General features: G+C 42.9%; 1 protein-coding gene across 2 annotated transcripts in view; it reads left to right on the top strand.

Annotated features, from left to right (window-relative positions):
• The window catches only part of LOC115540365 (uncharacterized), a 29551-nt gene extending 17446 nt beyond the window's left edge, over positions 1–12105 (top strand). Inside the window, exons 2-6 of one of the 2 annotated variants that reach the window (XM_030351574.1) lie at positions 8473–8766; positions 9091–9360; positions 9470–9583; positions 11074–11108; positions 11338–12105. In XM_030351574.1, coding sequence (XP_030207434.1) covers positions 8473–8766; positions 9091–9360; positions 9470–9583; positions 11074–11108; positions 11338–11403 — 779 coding nt within the window. In that variant the 3' untranslated portion in view covers positions 11404–12105. Of the gene's footprint in view, positions 1–8472; positions 8767–9090; positions 9361–9469; positions 9584–11073; positions 11109–11334 lie in introns of both variants that reach the window. The other variant, XM_030351573.1, reaches the window with a different exon arrangement.
• Positions 12106–12642: the final 537 nt, after the last annotated feature.

Raw genomic sequence — 12642 nt, 5'->3', positions numbered from 1 at the left:
TCAGGGTTGGAGTCCCAGAATCTGGGTTGGAAACCCAGAGAAAGACCCAGAGAAGGGACCAAGTTCCTTTTGGTCGGGTTGGAGTACCAGAGAGAATGTTGATCTGATCTTAAACACATTGCACTTTCTAAAATGCTTTTTTAACTTTGCCTTTATTTTCTATCTATTTTACTCATTTTTTGCATATGTTTTCTTTTCTATTATTTAATTTTATTGTATGACAATGTTTATATGTGAAGCACTTTGAGTCGGCCTTGTGTATGAAAAGTGCTATATTATATTAATAAAATTAAGTTGCCTTGCCTTGCCTTGAATCACCAAACAAGTAAAGTGAATATATATGAAGGAGAACACTCCTGAGTGTGTGTGCAGATGGCTTGTTTAACCTGTGCCCACAGTGCGTTTAGTAGTTATGTTGGGTGTGTAGTAATAACCAACACAAACGCGTTACTTTCCAGCCAACTCTAACTCCGTTCTTGTATCAACATACATTACATCTTTCTTCTCCTCCTCTCGCCTCTATCTGTCTGCATTACTACGCCACCTAGAGGCTGTACAATTCAACTGACATAACTATGAGTAACTCAATGCAGTAGTGAACACAACAGTAGTCTGGCTATTGCCAGAGATTGAGCTTTGTCTGGGGAAGCTGCTGCCATTTTCTTCAGCACAAGAGGCGTGATCAACGGGCCTAGTTCAACTGACTCGGTAGGCAATTGGCTGCATGCTGGAATTCTCCATGGTGGAGAAGAAAGAGAAAGGGATTGTTGCCGTATGCGGACTCCCGGAGAAGCTGCTCCGCCGCCGCTGGAGGAGAAGCTCCGCCGCCGCCGGAGGAGTCCGCATACATTGTTCCGAGAGGTCGGAGAAATTACATGGACCCAAAGTGACAGCGAGTGACAGCTGTCTACTGAAAACATCTTTCTCGAAAGCAGCGTTTGTTGTTGCTGGTGACGTAAAGAGGTCAGCCAGTGGCTCTAGTACCACTAGTTGAAATGGATACAGTGCCACCTATCGTACCGGGGTATGAAGTGCTTCAGCAAATGAATCGAGTTTCACACCTCCATGTATAATCGGATAATTGCCGTTGTCCAATTGAGGAGTATAGTCGAACTATGGTTTTAAACGGATTAAGTTGTGCATGTAAACGTATACTCAATGGCAACAGGTGTGCAGCCTCACCCAGCCCCAGGGTCCAATCAGACTCGGCCAAGTGAGGTTTCTAAACCAGCCATCATCCACACACACTCCCACAGTAGGCTTATGGTTCTAAACTATTGTTTTCTACCATTACATAACAGGTTGATCTCTCCTCCATCCTCCTTACTTTTATAAAATCCAGCCCAATTGTTCAGCATCCAATAATATCTTGGAACGGTTGATGGCTGAGTCGGCCTGACTCGGGCTAGGGGAGGCTGCACACCTGTGCAGCCAGTAATTAAGGCATACAGGTTAAACCAGCCATCACCACACACACACACACACACACACACACACACACACACACACACACACACACACACACACACACACACAGCTCCGACATGTCAGCATTCATCTCCGGCTCTGCATGCAACAAACCTGCCAACACTGCAATAAACTTTTTCTCCACACCCTCGAGAGCAGTGCCAACCGGACCCTGTTGCCGGAGGAGCCCATGAAATCAGGAACCCAGTTTGTGTAAGACAGCAGCCAGTGCTGCAACAGATATTTGTCATCCTCTCATAGTTCCACAAATGCTTTTAGCAAGGCTGACCAAGACATTTTATGTTGTCTATGAAATTCACACGACACACTGTGGTGTCTGAGATGCTTGACCCTCTCTCAGACACGGCCACAAACAAGCCACAAGCAAGCCCTCTCGTCCTCGATCATCCTCATGCTCCTTATTCGAAATTTGCTTTGACGTCACGTAAAGAACTGGCAGTAACATAGGATTCTAGACCAATTCTCTAAATGAGGCTTATTATCAGTGTGAGAATGGCATAGACGACTATGTTAAAAGACCATATAAGAAAAAACATTTTGGGTTCACCACCCCTTTTAATCAATTTTTTAATAACCTAAAACAAATGAGACCTTTCAACCACATAATGGGTGGATCAAAAAGTCGCTGAGTTCTTAACTGTACAAATAACCATATCCGCCTTCAATTCTGAGAATGAAATGGGGCTTCTTTTATTTCTATTTTCGACCAGTTAAACAGGCCATTAAAGGAACTACATAGTCACTCTGTGTGTGTGTGTGTGTGTGTGTGTGTGTGTGTGTGTGTGTGTGTGTGTGTGTGTGTGTGTGCGTGTGCGTGTGCGTGTGTTTGTGTCTGGCTCTGTGTCTGGCTCTGTGTGTGTGTGTGGGAAAGCTATGGTGAGTTGACTTCCGTAAAGGAGGAAAATCGTCACCTCACGCCCGTGTCTCTATCTCAAAGTATGTTGTTGTCATGTGCTATTATTTAAACAATATGAGGCTTAAAATGCTCACGATAATGTAAATTCTGACATTTAAAATATTTTTGTAGCATATGTCTGGATCATAAACACCAGAGTTGTTGTTGTAACCTTAGGTTTATATCAGTTGCATCTTGAGAAATATCTGATTTCAAAAGTGTTGTTATTGAGAGATTTGCAGTCTTTCTCTAAAAACTTGAGTCTATCGTAACATTTATGTTACAATAGACTCAAACCTATCGTAACATAAATGTTACGATAGATCCACCACAGTGAGAAACACTTCCCTGTGAATGGGTTCCCGTCCGCGCCCGTTGTAACTCTTAACATACTTTCAGGGTTAATTTCTAGTTTGATACTTGAGAAATCTCTTATGGATCTGATCGGTTACCCAAACCATGATGAAGAGTGGCAGCGAGTAATGATTCATTCAGGCCAACCGTGCAGCTCCTAGAAAAGTAAATGTGGGGCTAGACTGTCTTCAGGAAGGTTAGTCTCTAGAAGACAAGATACGGTCACCAAATATTTATGCAAATTATGAATAAATAAAACACCACTACACACAAACCAGATGAAAACGGTTCTACAGAACCATAATGCAACTACTCAAGGCAGGCACGGGTGACTCAAACCATTCGTTAAAACACCCATACAAGATGCCTACTCTAGACTCTGCCTCTTCTTATAGCCTCCAGCAGAAAGCCCCACAAGAAAGGCCTGTTCAATTGATTCATGAAAGGTCCATTGAAATCTAAGATATCTGGGACAAGCAGTTGTTGGCTCCTCTTGTCTTTGTCAAAAAAAACTTGCTGAACTGGAACACCTGCCCATCCAACAGTTAAAGTCGGTGACTGCAGGTGCCTGAATCTCTTTTTGTAAAGAAATCAAACACCAAACTAAGGCTAGCCTCAGCTGCTCTCTCCGGGGGTACAGGAAGAATGGCCCAAGTGAGCGTTCCGCCCCTTTATAGATGTGCTTTTTCATTTGTGTTTGTTACAACCCTTATAAATTGCTGCTTAGGCGCATGGGTGAGCCTGGCTCAGTCTTTACGGCAGCGACCCGGGTTCGACTCCTGCCCTTGGTCACTGTCTGCGTGTCCTTATGTCTCCCTTTCTCTCATACCTTCATGTCTAACTCTCGGTGTTTCTGCATGAATATTGCGAAATAAATCTTTAAATAAAGAATATGCTGCTGGCCCCAGTCAGATCGATATCATCCATGAAATATAATATAAATAGAATAGATGGCATTTGAGTAAATTACGTGTTTAGTTGTAGCAATGAGAGTGATGAAAGACATGCTAGTTTACATTGTAATTTCTGATGGAGGCAGTGGGCACGAACGAGGTACCTCGTGCCCACTGCATCCGTCCGTTGACTGATCCCCATTGATTTTGAATGGGGACGGACGCGCAATGCATTGTGGATCCGTCCGTTCCGTTGGTTCCGTTGACGCCGTCAAAAAGTTGAACAATTTTCAACTTTTTTCGGCAGCGACGGATCCGTCATCCAATCAGATCGCGTATGCAAATTTAAGCCCCCCCATCCGTCAGCCATGCCTTCCGACGTCCTTTGACGGACGGTGCAGTGGGCTATGTTTCCGGTCTTGTGTGTTCCAACGGTTTATTAGGTAGGCCTATCTAATAAATCTATGTCTATTCAATACTTCATTCACTGCCTCTTCCGTGGTCATTACAATATTATGAATATACTGCGTCGGGTCCTCCGACGTCTCTCCCTCTTCCACAAAAGGTAAAGACATGCAATGGTGGATATCTTGTTGTGGCGCGACAAATTCGACAAAACTTGCACAGCGACAGATTTTGATGTGTGGCGCGACAAAACTTCGGCGACAACGCAAACGGGCGAAAAATTTCGCGTTTGGTGTGAACACAGTAAGGGTGAGTCAAATGACGCGATAAAAGCCCCTTTTATGTGAATGCGCATTGAACATAAAGCGGAAAACCTGGTTCAACTAATTGAATCTAAAGTGAGCGTCGTGCTACCATTTAACTCTGATTGCGAGTTGCGTCTCTGTCGAGCCGGATTTTCCCAAGAAACCCTTGGTATGTTCAGCGAGGTTCGTGGTATACCCCCCTGGGCTCACCTGAACAGAAGCGACTGTGGTTGTTTATAGCCGCTGGTTCTGGGTAGTCTTGTGTTGTCTTTTAAGTAGTGTTGTAAGGAACATTGTTTAGGAGGACTGTGTGTGTGTGTGTGTGTGTGTGTGTGTGTGTGTGTGTGTGTGTGTGTGTGTGTGTGTGTGTGTGTGTGTGTGTGTGTGTGAGTGTGTGAGAGAGAGAGAGAGAGAGAGAGAGAGAGAGAGAGAGAGAGAGAGAGAGAGAGAGAGAGAGAGAGAGAGAGAGAGAGAGAGAGAGAGAGAGAGAGAGAGAGAGAGAGAGAGAGAGAGAGAGAGAGTGAGTGAGTGAGTGAGTGAGTGAGTGAGTGAGTGAGTGAGTGAGTGTGTGTGTGTGAATGCACACTTAGTATACTACGAGTCGATAATAAAGACAGACTCCGATTACGTTGTTGTACGAGCCTCATTATAATAATAACTCGACAGTGACACCCACTAATTCTATATTAAAGCATCCATAAAGTAGCATGCCATGGGACCTTTAACATCTCGCATCACATACTAAAGGGAGGCGCCACCCAGTGGCGCTTTATAGCGCTGTTACAATAAGGAAGCAACACATGGCTGTGGAGACAAGAGCCAACGGCATCATCCTTTGTTCGGTTTGATGGAAATGATCCCTGCACTTCTGCTCCTTCTAGGTAAACTTTTCCCCGTTCATCGAGTAGTTGTATTTTTCATAGCTCGGCTTCAGCACAATAGGTCTTGTATTTATTTTCTTCATTTTACTTGAGTATTCAGCAATATAACGGCGGTGTGTGTGTTAGTTTTTGTCTGTGTGTGTAATAGTAGGCTTACTCTGCGTTATGATTGGTAATATACGTCGTTTATAGTTGGAATGTATCATGGTGTAATAATTGCGTAAATGTTGGCTATTATTCAAGCACAATAGCGTGCGGTGCCCCTTCATTTCGGTGGGGCAGAAACTACTGGCGTATGACCACACCCACAATATATATTTTTTTTTACATATATATTTTGAGCTACATTAAAACATGTTAACTAAACTAATTGTGACTAATTAGTTTAAAAATAAACTAATAGCCTAATGTTACTGCACGCTGAAGTGCCATCCGCCACAATCGTCATATGTTGCCCCTTATAGGGAAGTTATTTCTTCCATATTTTATTTTAACAACAGGCGAGTGCATTGCAAATACATGAAAAGTGGAAATACAAGTCATCAATCAAGCAGACATTCGATTTGGAACTTGGGCCGACGATGTGTGCAAATCTCTCAATAACAACTCTTTTGAAATCAGATATTTCTCAGTAACAGCTGTTTAAATCAGGTATGAAATCAGGTATGCAATTTGAATACCTGCTGAAATAAATAAATGAATAAATAGTCTTCAATGACGAAAGATACAGGCGGAGTAATTCGATTTTAAAAAACAACAGTCCTAGAATATGACCTTGGGGCAGACTACTTTACGACCATATGGGCGTCGTATAGCGCTGATTGCAATTCTTATTGCAGCCTGCAGGGTTATGCGAGAAACATACGGAGGGACGCGGTCGTTGAGCTCCGTCGCCCCACATTGCATGACACGTTAAACTCAACTAGAATCGCCACCATCAATTTGATATCAACAGACCAAAAACAGTCGGAAAGCCTACAGAAACTATAGATAGTTAATGTGACAATCACATTATCAAAAATAAACTTGGAGCAATGATTTACTGAGGAACTTTTTTTTTTGGGAGCATGCTTTTGCAGGGAGTTCGCCGCCCCACCTGCCCATATGGACGGCACATTAAAAGCGTGTTAGAACGGTTGGAAAAACGAACTATTTCCGCATTTAGAAAACGGGTAAAAGTCACCATAAGGCCCTACTAATAATAATGGGTTCTTCAGTGAACCCATTATTATTACTTATTATTACTTATAGAACAGGGATGTGTTGTCCTCTCCGGGTGGAGAGCAGAGCGCTGTCCTCTCAGCCCTGTTCTGCCGTGCAGCTTCATCACCACTTTTCACCATGCTCACACCAGCCATTTGCTTTATTATAATTAGAAGTTGCACTACTCGCGTATATGGCAGCGGTCTTTCTTCGGAACATTGAAGCCCTTCTGTATAAAAGTCGGTCCTGGGCCCATGAGTGGATCTGAAAGCCACTGGATTCATGCAGCAGCAACCGTGATATAGGATTTTGACATTTTTGCGTTATTAAAACCTTACTAGATTACTAGAAAGATTAGACACTATAAAATAATCGCACCCCTATCCTAGCGAGCCGGACCCCCTTCAACCTGCCCCCACCTCTGGAACAGAGAAGCGTGGGAACAGGGGCCAGGGGCTGAAAAATACACATATCGGTAACATTTGAGGTGACAAAGTCTAGTTAAGATTTTTGTAATACTCCATGCCTGAGGGACATATTTTGGTATGAAGACTTTTAAGTTGTAGATTTCTTGTATTTTTCCTGGCCTTTATATCGATACCCAGTAATTCAAGCAATACGCCCTATGTTCATGTATTGTTGCCTGAGGGGATGTAGGAAGATGGAACATGTCTTAATATGATATCACATCTACATTACATATTAGAAAATATACAGTTTAGGTGGGTGATTTAGCTTTCCATTAATGATACTGGCCAAAAATGTATCAGCTGTACACTTTTTCATCTATTTAATACAGGGTTATGTATTTATTTTCTTAATTTTACTTGACTATATTCAGCAATAGAACGGCAGTGTGTGTGTGTGTGTGTGTGTGTGTGTGTGTGTGTGTGTGTGTGTGTGTGTGTGTGTGTGTGTGTGTGTGTGTGTGTGTGTGTGTGTGTGTGTGTGTTTTTGTCTGTGTCTGTATGTGTAGTAGTAGGCCTAGTCTACGTTATGCTTGATGATATATGTAGTTTATAGTTTGAATGTATCATGGTGTAATAATTGTGTAAAAGTTTGCTATTATTCAAGCATTAAAAGATGTGCTGTCCTCTCCGGTTGGAGAGCCCTGTCCTGCCGATTAGCTTCATCACCACTTTGCACCATGCTCACACCAGCCATTTGCTTTATTATATTTAGAAGTAGTACTACTCTCGTATGGCAGCGGTCTGTCTTCGGAACATTCACCCCCTTCTGTATAAAAGTCGGTCCCGGACCCGTGAGTGGATCTGAAAGCCACTGGCTTAACGCAGCAACCGTGATGGACAAAGCCGTGGGCTAGGGGAATATGTCAATTTATATTTAGTGTGTTTATCCGGTGCTGGATGTACTGTATAGTGTATTCTTATTGTGTATGTACTGCACTCTTTTTGTAGTTATATTGGTGTCTTGTAATGCTGTGTGGGATGGGCCACTTGTGTGCCATGACACGAAAATAAACATCGACCAAATCATCATATAGGACCTTTTATGAGACTTAAAAGGTCTTAAAAAAGACTTACATTAATTTAAAATATAAACCTCCATTAAATATCCAGAAACTTCCTGGGACCCTGGTGAGTCTAGTGATGCTGTTCATTGGTTGATTCTGATCAGTGCAGTCCGCCTTCACTACAGGCTATGTACGAGGCTTGTGGAATAGGCTAATAATTTATTTGGCTAAATAAAGATTTCTGAAAAACATTCTCTTTATAAAATGTTGCAGTTTCTTAATGGATAACCCAGAAATCCACCATTTAACAGGGGAGGCAGAGACAGGAGCACCAGTAGTATACTAAAGTATGGTACAACAATAATACAGTAGGAGACTTCAATTGTATAGTATGGTACTACAAAGTAGGGTACAACAATACTACAGTATGGTACTATAATACTACAGAGTAGGGTACTTCATTATTGCAGAAGTTAACTACAGTACTACAGTAGGTTACAGTAGTATTTCATTAGGGTACTACAGTACGGTTACAGGGCTGTTTGTCTGAGCGATGTCTCCTGATCTGTTACAGTGATGACGTCGTCTGCTGACCAGGAAGTCAAGCAGAACCTGATCTCCACTGTGGGGGGAGAGGTCACCATACCTGTGCCTGTCAAGAGTCATGGATCTCTTGTGAAACAAGGAGATGTTATCGCTAGAGTGAAAGATAGTGTGTTTTTGATAGAAAATTATGATTTCCTGAACCGAACTTCCTGGGACCGAGCCACTGGCCTGTTCACTTTAAGAAGACTGCAGAGCAAGGATTCAGGGGATTATTCTGTTGATGTTATCGTGACTCTTGTATCATTCAAGCTGAGTGTTTATGGTAGGTAACATTGACTTCTTCTCATTGTGATCAAGACCTCATCTACTGTATCCAGACAATGTGAGTTGTACACGTTTAGAGGGGCAAATGGTGAAGCTGTATACAAGAAGGTAGTGGACATGTGTATGATCAAGCTGTATACTAGAAGGTAGTGGACATGTGTATGATCAAGCTGTATACTAGAAGCTAGAGGTCATGTCTAGGAGTGGTGAAGCTGTATACTAGAAGGTAGAGGTCATGTCTAGGAGTGGTCAAGCTGTATACTAGAAGGTAGAGGTCATGTCTAGGAGGGGTCAAGCTGACCTTGTGGTCTTCTGTCCCCAGATGCCGTCCTGGAGCCCAGTGTCACCGTAGCGTCTGTGAGCAGCGAGGCCTGCACCCTGCTGTGTGCTGTGGACCAACTGAGTGGAGGGACTCTCTCCTGGTATCAAGGAGAGGACCTGGTGGACCAGAGCAGCACCCAGCGCTCTCTCCCTCTGACCGTGGACAGGCTGGGTCTCCGGTCCTCCTACCGCTGTGTGTCTGCCAACCCTGCTGGTAACCTCACCCGGTCAGTCGACGCTAAGACGTCCTGCACAGTAGAACAGCTCACTGGTAAGAAGTCCTCACACACCCTGCCTCCACCTGGACTGCACAGAAAGCTCAAAGACTGCTCATGTTGTGGAGCTTTTAGTGACGTGAGTGTTGTTATTCTTCTGTACAGGTGATGAAGAGGAACCCATATGGCTGTTCCGGATTGTGATTCCGATCGTCTGTGGTGTTACATTCATCCTATTCTTATCTGTCATCATATTCTATGTTGAAAGACATCTCCAAGGCAAGGCGTTTTTTCTTACAATTGTTTTTGTTGGATAATGACAATGGTCTGGAGGCTTAACATATCATTGAGGCTAGATGTTTCCTGTGAGAGATGAATCCGATGTTGAATAGCAGCTTGTCCCCAGGGTTAGCCGCAGCCGAGCGGACCAGCTGTCCTCGGTACGGGGGTGGTCTCCTGCTATCGTTCTCCCTGCTGTGCTGCAGGTTGCACCAGCTACCTCATAACAATCATTTATGAATAATGCATTAGTCTGGCATTACAAGCCACACTCATTGTTATTAGGATTTCTCTCTGTTTAGTTTCCTCCGTCGTATTTTCTTCCTGAAGGCCGATTTAGGGTCGTTTTAGACGCAGAGACGTAAGCACGTAATTTGCACAAGGGACTTGTTTTAGACAAGTTTTGATTTACGGTTCCTTTAAGGTTCCTTAAGGATTGCGCGTGTTGCAAGGGGATTCTCCGCCAGAAAAGTAGGGGGAGCAATGAACGAATCTGTGGGCGTGGAAGTGGAAATCGCTGGCTTGTTTATATTTATAATTATCATAATTCGTTCTTGTGTTTTCTTCTTCTCCTTCTTCAAAATTCTTCATTCGCTTCTGTAACGGCCTTTTAAAAATGGCACTATTATGCTGTAAAACCGGAAATGTGAGACTCCTGAAAGGATGTGGTTAGCTGGCCAATCACAGTCTTTGCGAGCTGCGTAGGGCCGTAGTGTTTTAGTCGCATAGTCAGGAATTTTGGCCGACGCACTTAAGCACGTAAGGGGGGATATTTTACCGCGCAAGGGGGGGTTATGTATCTTACGTGCTTACGCGTTACGTCTAAAACAGAGCATATATCGGCCTTTACTCCTTCTACAGTTGTTGTGTGTCTACTTTATAGAGTGAATATTGTTTTTTATTTTATCAATTTATATAATATTATTTATTATCTATCACTCTTTACTTCTATCACTATCTGTCAATATATCTCTATATCTAGATCTCTATAGATATGTAAGTAATCAAAATAAGCATTAAAAAGATGAAGAAGATTGCATATCATAGAACCAAGTTCTTGGCACTTCCAGCAGCCTGAAGGGAAACTGTCTCTCACCTCATTCTAAAATCCGAGTATACTGCTTGATGTGTGTGAAAACATAGTGATCGGCAACTCCCACTCTCTGTCCCTGTAAAGGTGGCAGAAATGTTTCTGTCCCCAATGGTTTGATGTGGAAAAATGACGTTAATTGTCCGCAATCTTTTCACACTGACTGTGTTTTTTCCCCAACGCACACATGAAGCAGCAGTCCCTCATGGTAGAAACAGCCAATGTGTCTGAGCTTCCCCTTATGGATATTCAATAGATTGAGTGTCCACATGCTTCCCATGGCGGTGTAGGCAGCAGGAAGATAAATGAATGTGGAAATCCTCTCTGTACAGCAGACCCTTCTACTGCATGACTTATAGTGGTGCTGTTTTATTCATTAATTTTGGCCTTCTGTTTGTAGCTTCAATCCAACAGAAGGGTGGCGTTACACAGCAGGTAGGTGCTCTGTGGGTGCATATGTTGTACAGTCTAGTCAATATCACTACAGCCCGTCATTATTACACCAGCCCTCCAACCATAAGCCTGTGTGTGTGTGTGTGTGTGTGTGTGTGTGTGTGTGTGTGTGTGTGTGTGTGTGTGTGTGTGTGTGTGTGTGTGTGTGTGTGTGTGTGTGTGTGTGTGTGTGTGTGTGTGTGTGTGTGTGTGTTTCTATTCCCTATAGGAGGACCCTGAACACGGCCGCTGCAACACACACGTCAGATACAACGAGATACAAGCCAAAGAGAACTGAAGGAATAAACGCTCTGGGATCAAACCATCGTAGCCGCCTCTCCTGGGGTCAGAAACATTTGGCAGGATGACTCTGTTTGCATTTAGTGTGCGCCCCCCGGCACGAATATAACAACAGCACAAATTTAGCAATATAGCACTTGAGTCTTTTGGAACCAAGTGATCAATGTGCTTCAGCCCATATGGACCCATATAATGAATCACCCTACAATTACAGTGATCTCCCTGCAAGTTCAGTGAATCACCCTACCAGTAGAGTAGGGTAAATTTGAACATTGGCTTCCTGTTGGTCAGAGAATTGATTTTATTATTATTATTATTTATCTTTATTTCAGACTCATATAGGTCCATATACAAAACAGTACAACAGACAAAACAACAACAAACAAATAAGAAACACAACTAAAAAACATACAGACACTCTCTCCAATGCTTCCAGAGACTGGAAGTGTATCTGATGCTGCTTAACTTCGGCATGGTAAAAGTCATTATAATTTCATTTTTGGAGTCCATCAATCTCATCATAAAACTGTACATCAGATTCCTGAGCAATGCATTTAAAGTGGGAACACCACTGTTTACAAACAGTTGACTGGCACTTGTGCACCTTGGTAGCCTCAGCAGAATTCTTAGAGCATCATTATACGCCACTCTCAATTTGTTATATTTACTTTTACTGTATCTGCACCACAAGTGGGCAGTATATAGTGGAGTACAATAAGCTTTAAAAAGGGCAATCTTAACATCATCAGTACACATGAAATTTTCGTGACAACATGTTAGCTTGTGCATATAATTTACAGTATTGTCTCTTAACATCATCATCGTCACTGAGGTCGTCCCTAATGATGTGACCCAGATATCTGACCTTATCCACAACATTGAGCACCTTGTCAGCCAAAAGAAAAGAAGGGAATGTTGCATCCCTATCTTCCTTAGTTTTCATGATCATGACTACACTCTTTTTGGGATTAAACTTGATATCAAAGAGCTGTCCATAGTCAGAACACACTCTGAGCAACTGCTGAAGGCCAGCTGAACTGGGGGTCATAATGACCAGGTCATCAGCATACATTAAATGATTAAGTAGCCTTTCTCCCACCATGTATCCAGTCCTGCACATTGTGAGTCTTTTAGAGAGTCCGTTCATATACAGATTATATGGAGCTGTATATAGAGCTGTATATACAGATATACAGCTCTGATATAGAATCTCCCCATCTGACTTGCATGGTTTGAT

This window comes from Gadus morhua, chromosome 3 (assembly GCF_902167405.1).
Source record: "Gadus morhua chromosome 3, gadMor3.0, whole genome shotgun sequence".
Taxonomy (NCBI): Eukaryota; Metazoa; Chordata; class Actinopteri; order Gadiformes; family Gadidae; genus Gadus; species Gadus morhua.
The sequence above is the reverse complement of the archived record's forward strand: the minus strand, read 5'-3'. Positions and strand labels throughout refer to the sequence as shown.